Here is a 24,856-nt window from a genome sequence, read left to right as displayed (position 1 = left end):
CGGTTCTCTAAATAGCATGCAGTTAAATAACATGTGAATCTATAAAATCTGTCCATCTATTTCCTCAGGTGATAACATTGGAGGGCTGGGTTGAGATCATGTATTATGTGATGGATGCACACTCCTTTTACAACTTCATCTACTTCATCCTACTCATCATTGTAAGTAACACTGATAGTGCTGAGCTTGCTTAAAGGGTTAAATATTTAATTCAGAAAAAGCTTCCAAAGGAAGCTCTCCAACCTAACCATGCTGCCATGCAAACAGCACATTGCTGGAAATATCCTGCGCTAAATTACCAAAATAATATTCACATAATAATTGGAAATAATCATCTCCATTTATATATTTCTGTAAATTACAAAAAGGGCAAAATGTGTCAGATTGTCAAAGAACAATGCCGTTTGTAATATCTGGTTAGTCTGAGTTACAACGACTTTAAAAAGTATACACAACATGGGTAGAAGAAAAGAAAATCAGAAATAGAAAAGCTGCAATAGTCCGGTTGCACAGGTGTGCACACTATTAACCTAATACTTTGTTAAAGCATGTTTTGATACATTTCTTCTGTATTAAACTTTTTCGGTGGGATTCTATCAGCATGTTACATCTTGACTTGCTAATATCTGCCAACACAGCATTGCAAAAATTCTCCAAATCTATCAGATTGTTAGGACATCTCTCTTCAAGGCAAATCAGATTTTCTGATACGTGTAGTCCTGGTGTCTGGTTGGGCAATTCCAAAACACACATTTCCCAAGTATTAAGTCTTTTTTTTTTTTTCTTGGACTCTCTACGATGTCATTTTACTACAAATTGAAACAATTGTAAGTTCATCCAGCTTGATAAAAACCTTCATTGAAGGTTACTTTTCTTCAAACCTCATTTGAAGAAACATAACCTCAGAGCATGAATCTGTCGCCACTATGTCTCGTTGTGGGTATAATGTCCTTTTGGGGATTCTCAGTGTCAATTTTTTGAATCAACCCTATAATTACGAAGTATGTGCCAAAGTATCAACAATGATCTCATCAAGCCATAACACATTATTCCGCAAGGTTTAGGAGATTTCAGTGAGGTCTGAATTTTCTTTGGGAAAAAAATATTGTATCTTAAAACCCCTACTTTTTAATTCAGACATGGTGAATACAGGAGTTTAAGGATGTTATACTCCTCTAATCGCCATATGTCTGAACTAAGAGGTAGGGTAGAGGAGTTTAAGGATGTTAGGACCATCTGATTTGCATTGATACATGTGCCAGAGCTATATGGTGCTGACAACCTCTATGGTGCTGTTGATTTTATGTGTATCCTTCTCCTGCCTGAAAAGGTTGTACAAAGAGATGCATTTGATACTTTGAGGAATGGCTTGGGCTTTAGCTGGAGGAGTAGTAGAAAATGACCCAGACACCAGTGTGCCTTAGAAGCTGACAGTGGAACAGAAGCTCTGGAAGACTCTGGGAGGCTTGGACACTCGCAACAGTGGAAAAGGAGACCTTGTGGCCAGAGGCGGAAAAAGTCCGGAGGCTTGCGGCAACAGTGCATGGAGATCAGGAAAACCCATGGAGACCCTTGTCAGGAGGCTGACAAGGAGGCATGGAGAACCCATGGAGGAGCTGTGGAGTCTGGTCCACAGAGCGCTGGAACCCATGGAGCTCTGGTGATCGGTCCAGAAAATACTGAAACTCATGGTTGAGCTCTTTATGTTGGTTAAGAGGATGCTGGAACTTACAAAGGAGCCCTGGAGAGTGGCACTGGGGCCACTGGAAATTTGTGGTTTGTCACCACAGATGATAAGCGTATAAGTAAGAGTTACTGCTAAGGTGCGAGTTACTGCTGGCGGTGGTCAGAGGGCCCGGTGGGACCAATGTATGGCAGGCTCGCCTTTCTACCCCAGGGCAGCTGTGACTACTAACATCGCTCACCACCATGTGAATGTATGGGTGAATGACTGATTGCAGTGTAAAGCGCTTTGAGGTCTTCAGACTAGTTAAAGCGCTATACAAGTACAAGCCATTTACCATTACTGCTCAAATGCCAGCGACTTGAAACGTTTTCAGAACGAACTGAGTGAAAGTCCGGTTGCCTCCGATTTAAGCCTGCTTGCCGTTGTGATGACCCGGTAACTGAGAATTTGCTCAGGCGCATAAGTAGGAGTATTTCAACAAAATTTAAGTAAAAAACACATGCCTCCCAGAATAGGGTAACCACTAAATTGATTAGTTGTTTTATTTTTGTATCCACTAGAAATTAAATCAACCCATTGGAAAAGTGTTTTAAATGTCCCTTTTGAGTTAGTGTTCAGACTGCCGTACAAAACTGTCAAATGAGTTAGTGTTATCAAGGTTACGTTATTTAGGATAGGAACTTTTACCTACATGATGTTAAACAAAGAGACTCTTTGCCTGACATTTGATACACTAACAAGCTGTTAGTGCCTTTACTGTGGGACAGTGACGGGAAGGACCCAATTAAAGTACTTCCTCAAGTTTCATATGTCTGTCAAATATGCACTAAGAATAAGCTCTGAAAACAGTTAAATGTGTATGACCGCAGCAACAACAAAATCTGTGCTCTGCAGTATACTAGGCTTACTATTATTGCAGTTTTGTTGTGAAACCATACATACTATTCGATGTGTGCACATTGGTTTGTGTGTGTGCATTCATACATGCATAATGCAGTGATGATCTAAATGTGTGATATTCGACTGCCCCCCCTGATTATGCGTAAAGCTGTCTGCTGATCAGAATCACAGAATAGACACTCGCACAGATGCAAGCCTGGAGGGAAATCAAAGCCTCCCACACCTGCAGACCTGCTTTGACCCACAGACCACAGATGGGTGTCTCTCCTCCTTTCTTTCCACCTCCCATCTACATTTCCTCTCCGTGTGTTTCTCTCTGTAAATGTCTCTGAGTTGCCCAGACTCCCCTTCACCTTGCCCTAAATCTTTGATCGCTGTAGATAAAAGTCTAAAGGTAGAAAGCCATTAGTTGTGGATTTTGAATCTGTGCATCTTTTATTGAGCCTGCCTATACTAAATGTTTGGGCCTTCAAGATGTGTATATGTCTATGTGCTTTATCGGTATATCTGTCTTGGAAAAAAACTGAAAATAAGAAAGTATTTAAAGTTTATAAGAAACATATCGAGCGTTACTCTTTGTCTAGCAGTCTGGGCTTAGCGAGTATTGATCTAATCATTGTTTTGTAACCTGCTCAAAGTACACCAAAAAAGGCCCATTTCAGCAGTGGCAAAGTGATTCCTGTTGCTATCTCTTATAAATTGCTTATACTTTAGTTTTTAATGTTTTGTTAGTCCACTCAAAGTACATTGTAAAAGATTGAATTCCACTTTTCACATTTTTTTCACCAAACTCAATGTGTTTTAAATATAATTTTATGTGACAGACCAACAGAGAGCACATAAATGTAAGGTAGGGTTAGGGTTAGGGTTAGGTTCGGGCTAATTCTATTTAATTTGTTATCCAAAACTTATGGCACAGCTGCAAACTTACCAATGGGACATTGCTATTCACCTAAAGCTAAACTAACAGGCTAGCGGGGGAAAGTGTTAATCAGAGAAGCAGCAAGTTTTTATTTTTTATTTATTTTTTATTAACTTTGGAGAAGCTGCAGAGAACCACAGCCTGAGCAGGTTAATCTGGTGACTGACCCGTCCAAATCTACCTCAACAAATCTGACGTTCCAGGAAAACTGCAAAAACAAAAGTAACTGTTGAAAAAAAGCCATAAGTCCTTCTTGCACGACTGACCTTGAATAATCAAAGAATAATCAACAAACATTTTGTTCAATAGTCTATACAATTTGTTAAATCTTGTGGAGAAATTTTGAAAAATAAGGAAATGGTTTAAGGTGGGCAAGGCACTGTATTTACCAAATTCTAAATGCAAAAAAACCTATAGACAAATTGGTGTTTTCTACCGATAAATACATATTCACAATATATCTAATATCTTTAACCCATTCTAAAGTTTTGTTTTTTTCCATGATGTTCAGTTTTTCCTGAACGTTGACCACAAAACTTCAACAGTGCCTACAAACATTAAACTTTATTTTCATTTAGACTTCTGTCTTTTTTTAAAGGTGTTGCCAAAAATTTGTGTAGTCTTTGAAGATTATATCAACAGGATGACGTGAAAATGGACTGCTTCTTTTAAATAATTAGTTAATTTGAAATATATTTTCTAGCCTATAGAAAATAATAATTTCAGCCAGGGTAATCAACTATTTTTTTGTATAATTGTTGTTAATACAGTTGTCTATTAAACAGTTACCAAATCATTAGATATACAACTCAGACCAAAGATACAGGTTAGCTCAAAAAATAAATGTTGTTTCTTTTTTTATACACACTGATGTATAATTTCAAAGAGATTTTAAATTCAAGTCAGAGAATGAAAAGAAGGAGAGTGAAAGCCAGACGCTGAACTATGCCTTGGGCATGTGCTGGCTCTGTCTGTCTCCTTCAGTCAGCCTTGGTTTGGTAGGAGGCCAGACCTCAGAGACCTTCAGCATGTGTGCAAGATTTCCACAAATGGAATCAGCAAGAGTGAGAGCTTATACAAACAAGTGTGTATTTACCCTTAGAAAATCCAATTCTTCGGATTTGTATTTATTGCACCTTTGTTAACCGTATTGCCACGTGATTTGTGGCCTCCTACCCACAGCAGCAGTTCAAGTTTATATTCCCAGTATACACTATAAGCAGTTATTTACCTTTTTCTGCTCAATCTTGTCTTGCAACAACTACTTTTATCGCTCCGAATTCAACTTTTTAATCCCCTCCCATCCAGATTGGTTCATTCTTCATGATCAACCTGTGCCTGGTGGTCATCGCCACCCAGTTCTCAGAGACCAAACAGCGGGAGCACCAGCTGATGCAGGAGCAAAGAGCGCAGTGCCTGTCCTCCTCCACCTTAGCTAGCATGGCTGAGCCAGGAGACTGCTACGAGGAGATCTTCCAGCTGGTCTGCCACGTCCTTCGCAAGGCCAAGAGGAGATCGACAGCTCTCTACTACACTCTGAGAGGCAAACCCGCTCCGGCTAGTGCAGGCAGGGCCAACAGGCGAGGCGGAGGAAATATAAACGGAGATCGACATCATGCGAGGCATCATAGATGTAAGTAGGATACAAATTGCTAAAGACATATTCTATTTAGCAGAGTTTACAAAGGATTTATGGTTCTTGTGACTGTTCAAGATTGTTATTAAGACTAGATAGCATACATACTTTTGTCGTTGTATCCCTACAGCATCCAAATGTCCACATCACAGCAAGCCAAACCATGACTCCCAAGCTCAAGCTAACTCCATCAGCCTGACTGTCCAGAATCCTGAGGAGTGCCCTATCTGCTTGAAAGAAGGTGCAAGGACTGCAGGACATTTGGAAAATGGGGATGAAAATGAAGAGGACGCTGTGAAGGAAACAGACAAAGAGGAGAACCACTTGGAGGAGAAGAAAGATGGAGAGAAGAGGCGAAGGAAGACATGCTTTAGAAGTTGTAGGGACCTTTGGAAGGATATGAGAAGGAAACTCTGGGGTATTGTGGAGAGCAAGTACTTCAGCAGAGGCATTATGATCGCAATCCTTATCAATACTATCAGCATGGGCATTGAGCACCACAACCAGGTAAGATGATCAAACATCCAAACGATTGAAGTTTCAGATGTACTAAGGTTCCTTTTTAAAAGATTTTGCTGTTTCTTTTGACTTTTTTTGTTTTGTTTTGTTTGTTTGTTAGTTTTCTTTTGGGTAATAGGGCATTAGGTTTTGTTCTTGGCCACATAAATTGTTGTGAATACATTTACATGCACAGATTCCTCATTAACTAAAAGCCATAAATATCAGAGGGATTTTTAAGATAAACATCATATTTGGATGTTTACTCAAGGTTGTTTACTTTTCATTACTTTTTTAAAACTGTATGACCTAGTTCATTCATTTTGGGTGTCCTAACAAATGCTTCTTACAATAATTTGCTGGGATTTGGGACCACTCCTCTGGAAAATAAACTGCTATTAAGTTTGTTTGTCTTACTTGCCCAAAAACTCTCTCTGGTACTGAGATTAAGCCTTTGTGATTGACTTTGTTGTCCTTAAACCATTTGGTAATTTATTTAGCAGTATTCTCAGGGACAATGTCCTTAAAAAAAAACAGCTGAATTGTGTCTAAACTTTAACTTCCCGCCTGATGTCTCGCAATGCTGCTTTTATAATTCCTGATAATTTTATTTCCCCCGTGATGCTATCTGTTCTGCAAAGTCCTCCCATCCCTCAAAACACTCACAACATGATGCTACCAACACCGTACTTGGAGATGTTGTTCTCAAGTTTCCAAGCTTCCACTTTTTCCTCCATCCACTTTTTCCTTATTAACCTGACTCTCGCCAGGTGGATGTAGTTCCACCGAGCACCACATGGCTTCCACACATCCATCTGCAATTGCTGCCATTGGGAGGGATTTCAATAGCACATAAAATAGACGAGTCAATCAGGATCAGCGGGTGGGATTTTTGTTGATGTCACGTATCAGAGAAGCGACTGTTTGGATTCAGACAACAATGGCGGCTCGCAGCAAGGAAGCGGTAACATTGATGCTGGTACTTCATCAGTGTTGTCCAGTCTATCAAATGTTAATTCTTTAAAAGGTTACGGCTTTGAAGCCGTGCTGTTAGCGGAAACAATGTTTTTGCCCTTCTCCTGACCGGGTTTGGCAAGAGCTTGTAGCTTCAGTAAAGATGATGGACAAGTGTCAGATTTCATGTCTCTTTTGACTCTAGTTAAATTCAGTGTACTTTTCTTAATTGCTTTTAAGTCATATTTTGCACTTAAAGCAAAAAGGCTAGAAGAAGCATGTCTCTGCCTACTTAAATCATCCTAACAAATCTACAAACCCATCCCTACTTTTCGGAACCAAAGATAAATATTTGCGAAAAGCCTTAAAATGAATAGCTCTTATATTGCAGCCACATAATCTTGAACTGAAAATAATAGAAGAAATTAGCCTGAAAATCTGATATATTGACGCAGGAGGAAAATACCACATTAAGAACTGTATTCTTCATAATCACACTTTTACCACACTTCTCACCTCAAATAATGTTTACTCTCATACACAACAATGTGAGACGCATAGATTACCGGACGCGAGAGAGAGTGTCCGTTTATTACTCACACAAGCATTAAGTAGAACCAGTTGTGTATACTGGTCATATTGTGCAAGGGTGTGCACAATATGACATCAGTGTTCCATGCATCACATTGGTGGAGAATATCATAGTATAATGTAGATGTGACCAAGCTGACTAATCAGTCATCCTGTCCAATCTAAGTATGTCAGCCTCTGAGTCTCCATTGTTTGTGGTTTATCTGTTGTTTCCATTATAATCCCCTGCCTCCTTTTTAAAAGGAACACATTGATTTTTGTTTTACAGATTTAAGTACAGTGTCTCTGTTTAGCTTGCTATTTTTGTTGTTAATTTAGGATGTATTTAATGAATCAGGAAAAGAATCTTATATTACTTTTCAGTTTTCTTTGCTCAGAAACTTTTTTGAACATAGAGCATACATATACTGGTTGACGCACACATTTCCACTCCTGCAATGTTTGATCCAATTTGCTTTTTTTTATTGTCAAGACATGGCTTTTTTATCTGTGCACTTACTCCAAAAGCTCTGAGCGAGCCGAGACAGTGATTGTTTTGGAACATTGCATTCAATTATTTAGATTGGCATACAGCTCCATGGTGTCAACAGAGTGCGTTGGCGTGATCATTTCTCACTCCCCTCTCACTCCGACGAGTCACAGAAAGAAATATTGCAATGGCAGATGAGATTCCGACAGATGAGCGTTGGCGTAGTTCATCAGTGCCACACAGTTTCTTGACAGAGGTATAAACATTTAGCCCAGCAGCAGACAAAACATAGCCGGCTCTTTAACATCGGTCCTCTCTTCAGAAACAGGTGTCGGCGAGCAAGAGTGGAAAACGCCTGCCAAGAACACACATGCACATGCAAACACAATTTTCTTTTGTCCAGTCTGTGTGAGGCCAAACAAAATAGATTTTTTTTTTTTTATATTTGCCCAAATGAACCAGCTAAAACACATTCAAGCAAGACTGACAAGCTGTTACATAAGACAGCTTGATTCTCCTTATTTTCCTCACCAGATCAGGCTATTCTTCACCCTTTTTTATGCTGCCTTATTTCCTAGTATTTTTTTCCACCTCTCTCCCCTTATCCCCCATTAAACCCCCACATGTACTTTTCACCGTTTTCTATGCCTCCCTGTCTTCCTTCCACCCTCCTTCCTGCCTTACCCCAAGTGTCTAATCTACGCTATGACTCTCTTTTTGTTACCTCCCTTGGTTTCACCCGCTGCCTCCCCACTTCCCCCTCTGTCATCCACCCACTCACTCTCTGACAGAGTACAGACTAGTTGCTTTCTCTTTCTCTCATCTCTGAAGACTCTAAAAATAAACGAGGGGTTGTTGGGGGAGACAAGTGAGCAAAGAAGGGAGAGGAGGAAGGAGGACTCCAAGGTGCAAAGGCAGGCAGAAGTTGCACAGCAGTTTTCAGCTCTGTTCCTGGTGAGGATTGTTTTTTTTTTTTGTTTTTTTTTTTTAGTGTAGGCTTTTCAAAGAAGGAAGGTATTCAGGAGCCCACACTTGCATTTGGACACACACATCTTTATTGCTTTCTTTGTGTATCTCTGCATTTTTCTGCCCCCACAGTTTTTTTTCCGGTTGACAGAAAGTACTCGTTTGAGTGTGCAGTTATGCTTTGGATGAGAAGGGCCTCACCTCCAGCACAAATCCCAAATGGAGGAGTACCCCAGAACCAAAAGCTTACTGACCATTTTGACATATTTGCATGTGATTTGATTTGTGATTTCTAAGTGATTTCTAAGGAAATAATATCCCCCTAAATCTGAGGACTTGCTCACCCATGGAAGCCACTCTGGGTGTTATTTTTGACCTCATCAGAGGTTTTTCAAGCATTACTGCTTGTTTAAGGTAGTGATACAGCATCTCAGTTGGCAGCAATGGACTAGGTCAGTCCAAAGCCTTTAGCCTATTTTCTTTTTCTTTTGTGTGACTGTTTGTATGATGCTTTTTTTCCGAAATGCTGCGTTACTTTTATGTTAGATGTAACAAAATGCAAATCTTCCAAGGAATTCAACCTTTGTTTTGAGTTCACATGATATTTTTCGAAAAGTCTTGGCCATCATCAAAATGTTTTCTGGCAAATGTGAGACTGGCTTTTGTTTTTGTTTTGGTCAGAAGTGGGTTCTAGTTCTGGAACTCTCCCGTTGATGCAATTAGTGTCTCTTTCTTGTCGTTGAATATTGAATGCTAACCTTGAGCGATGCGCAGGGCTTTGGTTGTTGTTATGGTTTCTTTTGTGACCTGCTGGATGAGTCGTTGATGCAGTTATGGAGTAACTTTGGGCATGTAGGCCACTCTAGGGAAGGTTTGCCATTGTTCTGTGTTTTCACAATGTGTGAATAATGTCTGCCTTGAGGTTTACTGGAGTCTGAAAACCTCAGGAATAGTGTTGTAATGTTTTTCGGACTGTTTTATGCACTGAGCTATATTATACACTGGAGTGCTGATTTTGCCGAAAAACTGAAGTCACTGGCCGCCATCTTGCTACTCCCTACTCTCACAGAATCCCACAGGATTTGGTTGCAACAACAAGAAGTTTTCTGGCTGTGTGAAAACGTTTCACAGGTAATTCTACAGTCAGTGGATGTACTAACACTATCAACTACTAGGAAATTAGGTGCTGAAATATTTTACATGTTATTCATATTAAATATATATATATATATATGTATATATAAGTATGTGTATATTTATATATTTATATATGTATACACATATGCAAATATATGTTTTTGTACATTGTTATTTATATATTTATAAATGTTAAACATATATATTTAAATTAATAAAATGCAAAATATTTCAGCACATGACTTTCTCAGTACTTGATAGTTTTAGAACATAACATAAAAGTATATGGCATTTGACATTTTAAAAGTCTTAAGCCCCCCCTGAAAATGAGAAAATCCTCGTTATTCGATGCTGTAGCGCACATATTCCCTAGTTACTGGGGGGAAATAGGGAGTACCAATATGGCGGCTGGTGGCTTCAAAGCGACTCGTTCAAACAGACGGTGATTAGCACTCCAGTGTATAATATAGCTCAGTGGTTTTATGTCAGTGACTTTTTTTTCTAACTGTTCTTGAAGATATTTTAGAGCAATGCAGAATGTGTTGCTTTTTAAGATGTTTTGTAATTATTGTTGTCAGACAGTTTCTATTTGAGTTATTATTACTATGGGTTCTTTAGTCGCGAGGCCTGGTGTAGCTGCTGTAATTGAACTCCGCTTTATTTTTTCATGTATGGCATGTTGTTTTGGACATAATTCTCTTATATTTAGATAAATTCAGCTTTTTGTCATCAGTTATTTTATCTTTGCCTGATATGGGGTCAAATACAATTTCCTATAGTTTGAAATACTTACTAATAAAATTATTTCACTAAAGAGTCTGCAAACTACTGCAAAGAAGACTAATAAAAATGTATGTTTTAACACTGGCTTTTCTCAAAAACAGCAATTTTGTTTTTTTTCTTCTTCTATTTATGATCTGGCAAGTCATTTTTATTGTTTTTTTTTTTTTTTTTTTTCACCTGATGTGAGTTTGGCTTCACCTTTTGAATGGGAGTATCACACTATTGTCATCACTCTGCCAACATGTCTACACAAATCTGGGCTCCACGTGCTCATCCACACAGATTCATTTTGCGGACCCTGTTGGGCACGTACAGATGATGATCAGAAAGTAAAGCAGAATGGGAGGGCTGTAATTAGGCCTAACAAAATCAATACTGACATGTGCGCTGAAGAAGTCCAAGTAGCATGTGTTCACTGACATGGGGAAGTGAAAAAAAAAGAGAGAGAAGAGAGAGTTAAAATCAGATTGTTTTAGTCAACGTTATTACAAGTGCCTGTATTTCATAAATTAAACCACCAGGAAATATTTTTACTTAGATGAATCACAAATATCTACTGATAGCGTTTTACTTTTCACATTCACTTGGATGGATATCTATTTAATAGTAACTTATCACAATGAAAGACAGTGTAGTGGTGTTAAAAATCTACAGTAGTAGCAGCTTCACTGCTAGGTTTTTATAGTGTGACCTTATACAAGCCTTGAAGGGTTAATTTTATGATTAAAAATATACTGAGAAATTAAAGGTAAAAAAACAAGAATAGAAAGTATAATGTAGAGAAGAGGTGGCCAGAAGCCTGAGGAGGGAGGGATAATGGCATTTTGTCAGAGTTAAACTGCGATGTCAAGAGTCATGATGGCAATGCCAATAGCAATAAATCTCCCATCCTGTGTTGATGTTTAGAATGAATGAGGGAATTCTGGATATTTGTCAACGTTATATTAGGTGCAATGGAGAACAATTTACGGTTGTGTATCTGTTCACAACCTTATTCCCTTTTACTGGAGCAGCTCATCTGGCAGTGCTATTGTACATCTACACATTACACTTAATGATAAACAATTATTTTGCTCACTAACAAACTGTGTTCTGCTCACCTTTAAGCGTTTTTTTCTCCTCACCTTTCCTTCTAACACATTCTGTCATCACCTGCACCATCCACTGTCTTCTCCTCTACCTAATTCACTCCATTCCTTTCCTGTTCTCATTCTACTGATCGACAGTGTGATATCGATTGGGAAGAGATGGGTCAGCCTGATAATGAGACTCAGAAAGAGGAAAGAGAGAAAGAAAAAGGGAATGGAAGAACTTGGAGAATGGAGATAGATTGGAGGCAAAAGCGGATTAGAGCCGGGGAGGGCTGAGAATGTGTTTTTCTCTGACATGGTTTGCTAACTTTGGCAGGGCTCTGCTGCCTTTTTTTCCTCTGCTGGCTTTAAACCGAAAATTCACAGGGGGTATCAGTGAAAGCATCTGATCCATATTGTGCAAACACAACGTTCGGTCATGTGCACAATACGCTGGGATAAAGTGAGACTAGTCATGCACAGTCACATACAAATGGAAATAAACCCAGAAAGTGACTGCTTTGTGTATTTTGGGTTTTGCTACATATGCAGTCCAGTTCTTCTGCTGTGCCCTACAAATGTATTTGCACTTTCTGAGCCTTTCCATATTTTAATACTTCACAATACACAACTTAATTGTATTGAGGTAGCATGTAATTTATATATCAAAAGAGGATACATGTTTTCAAATTAAAAAATATATATATATTTGTGTGGTTATGTGAGCAGGCTCACATAGTGAGTGATTTTAAGAACTACATGTTGCGATAAAAGCATCTGCATGTCTTTTTGGGGTATGTCTCGATCAGCTTTGGATATCTAACAGCTTATTCAAAACAGGATGAAGAGACTGTCTGTGAACAGTAATTTTCAAGTCTTGACACAGTTCATGCATTTGCATTCAGCCCCTTTGAGACCTTTTACAACCACCTTCTACCGTTGTAAGTGAATCTTTTTGCCCAGTCTGTTTGAAAATATCGCAAACTCAGTCAACCTGAAGGGAGTGCATTTGTGAACAGCAAATTCAAGACTTGCTACAGCTTCTCAATTGAATTAAAGCCTGGACACTGACTTGGCCATGCAAATGTTTTGAAATGTTATTGTGGTTCTGCTGCATTGGTCATGGTGTGTAAGTTTGTGAAGATCTCAAGTACAAACACAAATAGCAAATGCCGGATTTTGATAATAAAATCAATAACATAACAGGTACAAGAAGCACAAAGAGAGAACAGGACCAGGACACAAACCATAAGGCAGATTAATGAGAGAAAGCGGCGATGAGCTGTGAAAACCAGGGTGCTTATGTACAGAGGGAAGTGTGGAGATAAGTATGGTAGAAACAGGTGAGATCATTGAGGTGGAGAGGAGGAACAGTTGATACTAATGAAGACAGAGAAACTGTGGGAAGAAATAAACCAAAGCTGAACAGAGGGAAGAATCAAATGCAAAATTTACCTAAAACACAAAAAGATAAATAGGAACCTAATCCACAAAAAAAAGCTAAAACAGCAGGAACTAAACAGCATGAAACAAGCAGGAAACAGCAGCATAAGGAAACCCAAAATATGGAATCCTTAATAACCATGACATTGTGATTAAGGTTGTTGCACTGTTGAAAGGTGAACCTCTATCCCAGACATGTCTTTTGCACCCTCTCACATGTCTTATTTAATTATTTAGCCCCATACATATTTGCATCAACTCTGTTCAATTCCTCTGGCACTGCTGAAAAAAAGCATGCGCATGACATAAAACCTTAACCACCATATGTCATTTAGAGGGTGGTATGTTGAGGGTGATTGGTCACTTTAGTTATCCTCCACTCAAAAGGTTTTCATGTTGATCACAAAATTTATTTTAGATCTCATCTAACCAGAGGAACTTCTTCCACTTGCCTGTTGTTTCCCCAACTCATGGGTTTGGCAAACTTTAAATAGAATTTATCATGCATGTCTTTTAACATGGCTTTGTTCGTGCCTTTTTAATAAGGCAATGTTTTTGAAGTTTTGTCAACATATTAGTCTCCCACCTGGGCTGCAAATATCTTCAGCTGCTCTGGAGTTACAATGAACTGCTTGACTGCTTCTCTGAATAATAATCTCTTTTTCTGGTAGGTTTGCAGTCATACCATGCTCTTTCCATTTTCTGATGAATGATTCCACTGTGCCGAGTGAGATGTTCAAAACTCTGAATATTGTTTTATAAACTAACTCTGCTTTGTACCTCATTGCTCCTGTGTTCCTTGGTCTTTGCCGATCCTCTCTGTTCAGTGATGTTCTCTAACAAATCTCTAAGGTTTTTACAGAACAACTGTTTTAATTCAGATTTCAAATAAATACATGGAAGTATGGTAGTAATGAAAAAAACCTTAAGCTCAATGGGTATGAAAGTTTTTGCAAGGAATCATAGCTATCTCTCCTGAATTGTTTGCTATTTTCTCTGACATATGGCGTAAAAGTCAAAGTCTCAACATTCTTGATTTTTTTTTGTATTTTTACTGTTTTATTTTAACAATATTTTGATTCTATCCCTTTAATTGACTTACTGTGCTTGAATTTATCTTCTTATGTTTTGTGCGTCCCTGGACTGACAACCCCTCCACCAAGCCTGATGAGCTGACCAATGTCCTGGAAATCTGTAACATTGTTTTCACCAGCATGTTTACCCTGGAGATGATCCTGAAGCTCACAGCTTTTGGCTTTTTTGAGTACTTGAGGAACCCATACAACATCTTCGATGGGATCATTGTCATTATAAGGTCTGTAATCCAGTAGTTGTACCGTTCTGCTTTTATTCTTTTGTAAAACTGAATTGAATGGGGAAAAATGCTATTTCAATAGAAAAAGAACATACCAGATGTTCTACATTTTAATTACAATAGAATCAATGTGCAACAGTATACATTTTCAATCCTGTACTTACCAGTCAGCTTGGTTTATCCACATCTTCCCACTCTCTAATTGTGCACATTTTCTGCAACACACACCCTAGTGTGTGTGAGATCATTGGCCAGGCAGATGGTGGTCTGTCAGTGCTGAGGACGTTCAGGCTGCTGAGGGTCATTAAGTTGGTGAGGTTCATGCCTGCGTTGAGGCGGCAGCTTGTGGTTCTGATGAAGACGATGGACAATGTGGCTACCTTCTGTATGCTGCTCATGCTCTTCATCTTCATCTTCAGGTAATCTCATCGGTTCTTATTGGAACTTGACAATAGGTAAAGTCAGCATTTTAGCTATGCAAAAACTGTCAAGATAATTTACCCATTTGACATGAACTGTGTGTGTGCTGTAGGTTTATCGGTGTGATACTCAAAGAAAAAAAACACCCCTTAAATATGATTACCCTCGGTAAATTAACTTTAATCTTAGGACGTTCTACTTAAAATTGTAAAAGCGCTATTACATTTTTTTTCAACATTGTTTAAACATCTGTTTGTCAAAGCACAATTCAGGACAGAAGTTGGTATGCACTTATTGTCAGCAGGAATGTTGTTAATATTATTATTAATTAACTGTTATCTTTCTTGCATGGAGTAATATTTGGAATTATTTAAGCATTTATAGAATAAATTTAAATTAGTTGGCCTTCTCACACTGACCCATTTTTTGAGGATATTTCACAAATTTTACAAACTGTCAAAGAGGGTGGTATCAGGGCCTTACCAGAAGCCTAATGGCTAGTCTGGCTTCATCCATTCCCGAACTGAATGTGTTTGGGAAGATTGTTCTATCCAAACACTCACTCTAATTATCAAGCATACAGCTGCTGATTTAGGATGATTCTGGAGTTTTTTCATTCCACCCACTTTGTGCTTTGAACACTACCTGCATCAACAAAACTGACCTTTACTGTGATGCAACTACCAAGATGCATGATAGTGGACACGGGTGTTTATGGGTTTGAAAGTTACACCTAGATTCTTCCTAACGTCCTTCTTGTGGTTTTCACGAAAATCCTAAATATTTATGTGGTGCCATCCCACAGTCCATATGATGTTTAACTCACTACACAGTGACCGGCCCCACTGGTGTTCCAGCAGATTCCTGTTTGTGTTAAGCTTGAGGCTTGCTTTTTGGGTTGTTCTTGAGCATCCTAACCAGTTTATTTTCATCTGAGAGTATTACGTGAGCCCCAGAAACATTTTGATGACATTTTTACAAACATATTTTTTGGGTGGTCTATTAGTAATTTGAGCCTTATAATTAAGGCTTTGTTAACACAATATACCTATATTTCAGGACTTGTTGTCTTGTTGTAATATTTTATTTAGGATAACAAAATTTTGTTTTATTTTAAAAGTATTTTTCTGAGATTATTTTTACCAACATTTGGAACATATTTAGTTGTAGTTAAAAATGATTTGTCTTGTCTTGCAGTATTTTGGGAATGCACATATTTGGCTGTAAGTTCAGTTTGAAGACAGAGGCAGGAGACACAGTTCCTGACAGGAAGAACTTTGACTCCTTGCTTTGGGCCATCGTCACTGTGTTTCAGGTAACAGTAGTTTATACCTGCAAAGTCATATCATGCCTTTTCCTTGGTTGGAAAACCAAAAAAGAATAAACACTCTCCTCTATGTCTGCTTTAGATTCTTACTCAGGAGGACTGGAACATGGTGCTTTACAACGGCATGGCATCCACATCTCCCTTTGCGGCTCTTTATTTTGTTGCCCTTATGACCTTTGGAAACTATGTGCTGTTTAATTTACTTGTTGCCATCCTGGTTGAAGGTTTCCAAGCAGAGGTACTCTTAGTGTAAAGTGTGCATAAAAAACAATCAAACAAAAGAAATATGATGTGCGATTTTCAAAACAGCCCATTTTGGTCTTTTAACAGCTTGTGTACCATTTCCTGACGCCTCTTTTTCTTCTTCCTTCAACAGGGTGATGCAAACCGCTCCTATTCGGATGATGACAGGTCTTCCTGTAATTTTGACGAAAATGAAAAGCAAAAAGATTCCCCGCGCCTCTCAGGTACCAATGTCCCTGAGAATTTTTCAGCCTTTTTTCACCACCAAAGCCGCTTGACCAAGAAAAGGATAGGTGTCATTTTATTGGAAAGTACACTGCTCAAAAAAAGGAAAAAATTTTAATCAGGGTATAATATCAAACCAGTTAAACCTCTGGAGCATTGATCTGATCGGTTCAGTAGTAAAGGGGGTCGTTAATTACAATTAGCTATTTTGGTGTTAATGAAATTAGCCACAGCCGCACTAAAGGGGCAACGATGAGACAATACCAAATACAGGAATGGTGCTGCAGGTGGAGGACACAGACATTCTTTTCCCTCCCAAGTTTGTTTTAACTACTTTTCAGTAGTTTTGCTGACAGGGTCAGTGTCAATACCTACAGAGGTTGCACAGGTAGTCAGACTCTTTCAGGATCCATCGATATAGGCCATTATCTTATGTTTATAACACAAAAAACTCATTCTATATAAGTATGGATATCCAGCATGATTTTATTTGCCATTTGAAATCTGATGTGTTTTTACACTGTTCTTTGAATTCATTTGAGCAGTGTATTTACTAAATACTTTACAATGAAAAACACTTCACTCCGCCTTATTTAATGCATCAGTTTTTTTTCAGTACAATATTTCTTCTGAAACTGTAATCTCACCTTTAAATAAATCTGTTTTCATTGAACTGAAAATAAATCATTATTCATATTACCACTAATCTAAATAGGTGAACTGGCATCATCATATTCAACCATAACGTTCAAATACAAACTGAGAAATTTGCATGTTAAAACCTAGACTATAAAAACCCATCAAAACAGTTTTCACAACAACATTTTGCTAAGCACCTTTCCAAGAATACAAATATAAGCTTATCAAACTTCATGCATTGCAAACCTCTTTTCATGTCTGCATCTGCTCTGCATATCCCTTCATATCTGCTGGAATGAACTGGAAAGCAGGAATGAACTGACCAAAGACCAGCGTACTGAGCGACATTTAGCAGCACATTAGGGAGGCGTCTGATGGTGTCTGATCACTGTTCTCATGAGTCCAAATGTACCTTTTTAAATGTCAGCATTCGTGGAAGAAAAGCACATTGGGATTGTTTGTAAAAACCGATTTCTCCCAAAGACATTTTCAGCAGTGGGTAAACCACTGGCAGATATCCCTTTGTTTCAATATTACGAGTTTCTTCCTGCCTTCTGAAAGGCAATTTATTGTGAATTAAACCCTCCTTTGCCCCTCGGAGGTGGCTTTAACATTGTTCTGGGACATTTATTGTGTACAGTGAAGGAAATTCCTCTGCCTCCACAGCAACAACAGACAAAACCTTAACAAATGGAGGCAAGGGGTATATTCTTTTCACTTTGACAACTTCCTTCCACTCATCCATCTTATTTTGATCCCTACCCCCACTTAACACTCCTGTTGATTCTCTTTGTTTGCTTCCCCCCCATTTCTGTCTTCTGAAGACCCAAAGATCTGTACCCTGACCCCTAATGGACACCTGGACATGTCATTGTTGCCCGCTGGTCTGTTTCCAGGAGAGAGGTTGACCTTTGCACTTGGCTCCAGAAAGAACAGTGTTATTTCTCTCGGGAGAGCCGACCTGGAGAAGAGGGCTGTGGTAAGTGGAAAAGGTTGTAAACATTAACAATAACTACATTTGCTTTCTAACAGAATCACAGTATATATGTGGTATGTATGGACAGTATGTCCTTTGTTATTCTTGGCCTCATTCAACAAACCTTGCACAGATTTGGGTTCATGACAATCTGTGTATATTGGCTGGTTTTACTATGCAATCAATTGGGTGTTGTTAAATGTAGTGGCTTGGAAACAATCACCCTGTAATGCTACGTTCTTGTTTATTTTCTACAAAACACAACAAAAAAAGCCAAATTTTTTTCTCCGATTTTAAACGGAAAATTATTGACATGTTAAAGACGCTCATAAAACTCGAAACAAATGAGCTTTTTGAAAATGTGTATTGTCTTGTTTTGTGAATAGGATGCTTAAATATTGTACAGTAACAAAATAGAGGTGCTGGGTGAGATCTTGACAGCCTTCAGACATAGACCATCTCATTATTCTGCAGATCATCTCATTACACCCAACTGTCCAGTGCGATGTTGTGCAGAACTCCCCTGTCTAAATAATAGAATGGGCTTTTTTGGAGTTCCTGCTGCTGATCCAATGCAGACCCACCTCTCTCTGAGTATCTACTGTATAAAGTAACACACCATAATGGCCTGTTTCCAAAGGCCCCATTCCCCTAACTATCGTTGAAAGTCCTTGGTGTCCAAAAGCCCCTGATTTAGAAAACCGGCACAATTATCACTTTGATGCTCTAGGCTTTCTTTCCTAAATTCAGTTTTAGATTTTGGCATAGCTTGATAAAAATATAGCTTGGAAGATCAAATTGATTTAATATCCACACTAAAACTAAATATGTTTTCTTCATAAAACTCTCTGTCCAAAGTGTGATTATACTGCCAATCTTTTTACGTGCTTTTCATAATCTCATGTTTAATGTTCTGTTTTAACAAACAGTAAATTAGTCAGACTCTAAATGCAAAAGCATACGGCAACATTGTAGTACCAAAGCCATTTTCCTAAAGAATTTAGAGCACAGTTACTATTGTTAAAAATAGTTCTTATTTCAGAAGGTAAAAGGCAAGCACACATTTTATTAAAACATTTTTTTTTTTACATTTTTGCTTTAATCCCACACCATATTTTGGCTATTGCAAAAAGCAACGTTTTGTACCATACGAAGCATTACTGCAATCAGGTTTTTTTTATCTTCATAGTAATTTGATGAAGAAAGATAGATATAACCACAGTAAACATATCAGCAAAAATTTGGTACTGCTGAATGGAATTTTGCACAGGCATGAACTCAGGTTCTGTAAAAATATTTAAACGCTATATCATTTCTAATGTTTCAATTGCCCACAGTGAAATAATCTATCGGAGGCCAGTGTAGGATACGATTTGAACATATCCTACACTCATTTATGAATTGATACATCCTGAACTGAGCTTAAAAGTGACCAGTAAAATGATTATTTTTAGGAATTCATGATTGATTTGTATTATCATCAGAGGTTTTCTCTATCAGTATACAGGTCGAGGTTACCACAACTGGGGCCGCCCACTGCCTCCCCAGCCTCACCCCTTGTGGGCCCGTCGATCCAGCTGGAGCAGCCTTGGGGGCCGACCCTGCTCCTCCTCATCTCCCTCTGCTAGCCCTGCTTTCACGCCCACTTCTGCAAGGCCCTTCTATGGCTGCGGTTTGGGGGGTCTAGGAGGGGTGGTTGGAGGAAGCCTTCGTATCCGTGGTCCCCGTGCCTCCTCATCTCCCCACCATCACCATCATATCCAAACAGAAGAAGAGGAGTCCCTTCTCTCTCCTCCTGCCACTGCTCCCCATTGTCTTCAGCTTCCTCATCCAAAGCTCCACGACTACTTTGCAGCTCGAAGGGACCGCAGAGCCCTCTCTCTAGAGCTCCCCCACACGCTGCAGTGTTCAGCGGAGACTCCACAACAACACTACGCTCTCCCTCCCGTGAACCTCCACGCTCACCACAGGAAGAAGAGCCTCTCTGGAGGGCTTGTGATCAGCACCAGTGGGGACTTGGAGGGAATCCACCAGGACTGTAACGGGAAGACCCTACTGTCGCACCTGCTTCTTCCGCCCTCAAGGCGGTCGATGGAGCCGGGCGGCGGGACGAACCCCCAGAGCCACCTGATGACGGCCGTCTTCCCCCAGGTCAACACACGCAGCAAGGACAGGGAGGACCTGGATGATGACATTGAATATGTAGGTTACTGTTTGTTTATATGGAATGACAAAATAACCTAAGTGCTCACTTTATTTATCACTAATTATCTTCAGTTTCAAATCGACACAGGCAGATACAAATTTGAGCGGGAATGAGCAGGATATGTTTTTAGGATTTAAAACAACCAATTAACTCCAATGTTAAATTGCAATATGTTATAAAGGCATTAATCTATTACTCAGTTGTGTTTGATTTCCATGTGCATTCTCTCACAATCGCCCATCTCTCATGGGAGTCCCATTGTTTTGATTGTCAGGAAGTCAGTCTATGAGCAAAACAAGGTTAATTAGGAGGGACTATTTAGACAGCGGGGGAAAGACGTGCAGATTGTAATGTTGGAGGTTGCTCTAAGCTGTTGACACTTGTGTGAATAATTAAGAAACATGCGGCCCAAACGGACACTTTCTGTCAAGTTGTGTGCATCTCCTCTTAGATGCCCCTTTGTGCTCTGATGGGTGTGTTTGTTGCAGAGCTTATGCTTCCGAATCCAGAAGATGTTGGAAGCATACAGACCAGACTGGTGTGAGACGAGGGAAGACTGGTCCATCTTCCTTTTTTCACCACAGAACAAGTGAGTTACTGTTATCTTCATGTTTACTGATTTAGCCATAGTCATTGACTTGTTTAGCTGTGTGTTTGTTCATAGCTTTTGCCCTCAATGTCCTTACCCTTAGAAATTTTTGATTATGCAATATCTTTTTGAAAAGTACAAGAATATTTTAGACAGACAACATATCAACAGATTTTCTGACAAATGAGATAGCGCACTTCAAACCAAAAGACTGTATTTATACCCAAATTTGGGGTGAACTAATGTTCAAAGTTTAATATTGCAAAACGTGATGTTCCTGATGAACGGTGCACCGAGCAAACTCCTTGTTCCTTTTGTAGTACCCCAAACTGTGTTTTGAAGCCTCTTTGATTAACTTAGAATAATTCGTTATTAACAAACATATAACGCAACTCACAAAATTGTGAAAACCACTCATAATTTTGTAAATGCATGTTTTTTCATAACTTTTTAACAATTTCTTGTCCAGAAGGGCAGACCACTCACCCAGTGATTTTTTTTTTCAATCACATACCATTTATCAGGTTGTAGTCCTTTGTCCATCAACATAGTGGACAGTTTGATAAACTTTTTTTTTTTTTTTTTTTCTTGAACAGTGTGAACTGAACCTGTGTAAAACCTTCAAGAACAAATACAACAGATTTTTGGTGGACTGTTATTCATTAATGTATAATATATATATATATATATATATATATATATATATATATATATATATATATATATATATATATATATATATATATATATATATATATAAGGTTTTCTGAATAAATGAAGTGCTTTTCTAACCCTAACCCTATACTGACCACTCAAGGAGCTTTACTCCATGGCCTTATTCAATGAATGTCACACACAGACGAATATGAAGACCCGTAGTCAACTTGGGGTCTAGTGCCGAGCCCAGGGGCACATCAGAATGCTGGAATAGAACCCATAACCTTCCAATTGCAAGACAACTGCTCAATCCACTGAGCCACAGGAGCCCTGAAGAAATGACTTCCTTAGAGAATTGATCGATCATCTCATTAAAAAATCTAGATATGTGAAAGTCTGTACTTTCGGTAAACAGCATTAGAGAGTCCCCTGGGTGCAACCTTGCAGTCTATAATGATTTGCATCACCTCACAGTGATAAGTCAAAATCTGCATTAAAGGCGTTAGATGGAGACAGCTGAATATTTTTGTAAAAGAATGAATATATTTTTTCCTCGTTTTTATGTCCCTGTCATCTGTTCCGATAAGCACTTCAGTGAAAATATTTAATTGCTTTTTGGCAGCACGCACTGTCACATCCTCACTTTTCAAAAACAGATTCACTGTTTATGCTGGGTGTCCCCTTTCCTTCTGCCATCAGTCGCTCCCTCTCCCCTTTCTCTGTGTGTTTCACTCAGATCCCTCGACTCTGTTCTCCCAGCAGAGCTCGGTACTCAGGGATCCTGGGATTCTGAAAGTGGTGTTAATGTAATTTATTTTGAATTAGGAGCAATGTAAACAGGGCCTGAATGATGCTATTTACTCACTGAGATGTGAAGGAGCTACCATCTGCAATCACGTTAACTGGTTTCATTGTGATTGGGTGGAAACTGCTCATGATGCCAGGCACAGTGATAGGAAAATAAATATTTGTGATGACTTTTTGTTTAAAAGTTTTTCATGTTCTTTTCCCCTGTCAGGTTCAGACAGATGTGCCAGTCCATCATCGCCCATAAGTTGTTTGACTATGTCGTTTTGGCCTTTATCTTCTCCAACTGCATCACAGTGGCTCTTGAAAGGCCAAAGATACTTCAGGGCAGCTTGGTAAATCCTTCCGAAATGTGTGTCTTTGCTGTCCATCGTAAAAGTAATCATACCCCTTGAAAAAAAATTTTCCTTTTCAGATCAGATTATAAAGGTGAAAAGCAAATAATAAGGTTTTATTTATTTATTTATTTTTACAAAAAAAAGAAAATAATCTAAAAATGTGGTGAACATTTGGCTTCCTTTACTTGAATACCCCTGAATATAATCCAGTGCCATCACCTACCTTTGGAAAAAACCTAAGTAGTTAAGAGTCCAGCTGTGTTAATATTAACATGAATCCAGCTGCCCTGTGAATGCCTTAGAGGTTTGGTAAAGAACTTCAGTGAACAAATAGCAATTCAATTCAATTCAATTTTTATGGGTGCCAATTCACAACAAATGTCATCTCAAGGCACTTTACAAAGTCAAATTCAATCAAATCATTCAGATTGATCACAAAGTTTCCTATCTAAGGAATCCCAGCAGATTGCATCAAGTCTTGACAAGCAGCATTCACTCCTCCTGAAAGAGCGTAGAGCCACAGTGGACAGCCATCTGCTTTGTTGATGGCTTTGCAGCAATCCCTCATACTGAGCATGCATGAAGCGACAGTGGAGAGGAAAACTCCAGCAGAACCAGCTTCAGTGTGAAAGTCGTTTCCCAAACGACTTTCAGTGTTATTTGCACAGAAAGACGACTCTACAAAGTACTGAATACATATGCCACACCTTTTAGATTTGTTCTTTTGTAAAAGATTTAGAAAAATATGAAAGGTATATCCTCCTCTATTTTATATTTTACATACATATTTTACTATACATAAAATTCCAACAACATACATGAAGTGTATGATTGCGATATAAGAAAAGATGAAAAAAATTAAAGGCTATGAATACTTTTGCAAGGAACTCTATGTGTGGGGTGGAAACTGCTCTTAAATGCTCTTGTGTTTGCTTTATGGCTCCATTTTCTGATGACAAATTGAATGTTAGTGTCTAAAAGGGGCTGTAAAGAAACTTTAAAACTCCTGATTGACCTGTTTTGTAGTTCTGACACTCACCTCTCTCTCTTCTCTACATTGTTCATACAGGAAAGAGTCTTTCTCACCATTTCCAACTACATTTTTACTGCCATCTTTGTGGGCGAGATGACTCTCAAGGTAACATTTTACAGCCTGTCTCTCTATACTGCCAGTGCAGGCTCCGAAGCGATGTCTGTTTCAAAAAACTCATCCGTAGCGCTTACACAGAAGATATTCCACAGTTCCCTTCCTTCTCTTACTTGTTCTTTAGGAGAATAAAGTTGTTAATTAGTGACTGATCTGCTCTGATATATATGTATATATATATATATATATATATATATATATATATATATATATATATATATATATATATATATATATCCATACTTTGCTGTTTCTCTTTCTTTTCTCTCCACATCTATGTTTTAACTTCTCTAGGGTCTCAGCAGTGTTGTTTTCTAAATCTCAATCTGTTTGTTTCTCCATCTTTTATTTCTTTGATTCTCCTCCCTCACTTTTTCTTTGCCGGCCTCTGTTTTCTCCAGGAAAGTATCTGGCATAAGTGGGCCATCAATTATGTACTCCCGCAATCAATTATTAACCAATCGGAGCACGTCAAGTAGCCGCAGACTTGTCAGCCCCCTGGCCGAGCCGTACATGTCTCCCTTTGAGCCTGTGTGTCGGAACCCCGTATATCTCCTAAATGTGTGTTGATGCGCTTGTTTGTGTAGCATCAATCTCTCTGTAGGATTTTATCATCTGTTTGAATACTGCATAAAAGATGGAGCCAAAGAAAAGGAGGGGAAAGGAAAATACAGCACGCTTGGAGAATTGGTCAGCAGTCTGAAGCATCTCCAGGCAAAATGTTGGAGTTACAAAAAATAGGTTTGATGTATAATGCATTTTCTGCATGGTTTCTGGAGACCATATAAATAAAAATATGCTTTAGAGGTACAGTGCTTTACAAATCTATTGAGCCTCTCCTCATTTCCTTACACGTGGCTTCTGAGAAGTAGGTTCATCGGGTTAATATCCAAAAAGGCGCTTTCTGAAAG

At 38.8% G+C, this 24,856-nt stretch overlaps 1 protein-coding gene across 5 annotated transcripts in view; it reads left to right on the top strand.

Annotated features, from left to right (window-relative positions):
• The window catches only part of cacna1ia (calcium voltage-gated channel subunit alpha1 Ia), a 230,835-nt gene that overhangs the window by 155,429 nt on the left and 50,550 nt on the right, over nt 1-24,856 (top strand). For all 5 annotated transcript variants that reach the window (XM_036148200.1, XM_036148199.1, XM_036148198.1 and 2 more), the window contains exons 8-20: nt 69-161; nt 4,818-5,142; nt 5,276-5,652; nt 14,220-14,371; nt 14,605-14,790; nt 15,989-16,106; nt 16,201-16,356; nt 16,495-16,585; nt 18,050-18,204; nt 19,702-20,403; nt 20,896-20,996; nt 22,672-22,795; nt 23,868-23,936. In XM_036148200.1, the coding sequence (XP_036004093.1) occupies nt 69-161; nt 4,818-5,142; nt 5,276-5,652; nt 14,220-14,371; nt 14,605-14,790; nt 15,989-16,106; nt 16,201-16,356; nt 16,495-16,585; nt 18,050-18,204; nt 19,702-20,403; nt 20,896-20,996; nt 22,672-22,795; nt 23,868-23,936 (2,649 nt within the window). The remainder of the gene's footprint in view (nt 1-68; nt 162-4,817; nt 5,143-5,275; nt 5,653-14,219; nt 14,372-14,604; nt 14,791-15,988; nt 16,107-16,200; nt 16,357-16,494; nt 16,586-18,049; nt 18,205-19,701; nt 20,404-20,895; nt 20,997-22,671; nt 22,796-23,867; nt 23,937-24,856) is intronic.

The sequence above is a fragment of the Fundulus heteroclitus genome, chromosome 16, assembly GCF_011125445.2.
Source record: "Fundulus heteroclitus isolate FHET01 chromosome 16, MU-UCD_Fhet_4.1, whole genome shotgun sequence".
Lineage (NCBI taxonomy): Eukaryota > Metazoa > Chordata > Actinopteri > Cyprinodontiformes > Fundulidae > Fundulus > Fundulus heteroclitus.
Note: the sequence above shows the minus strand (reverse complement) of the source record. Positions and strands in the feature narration are given on the sequence as shown.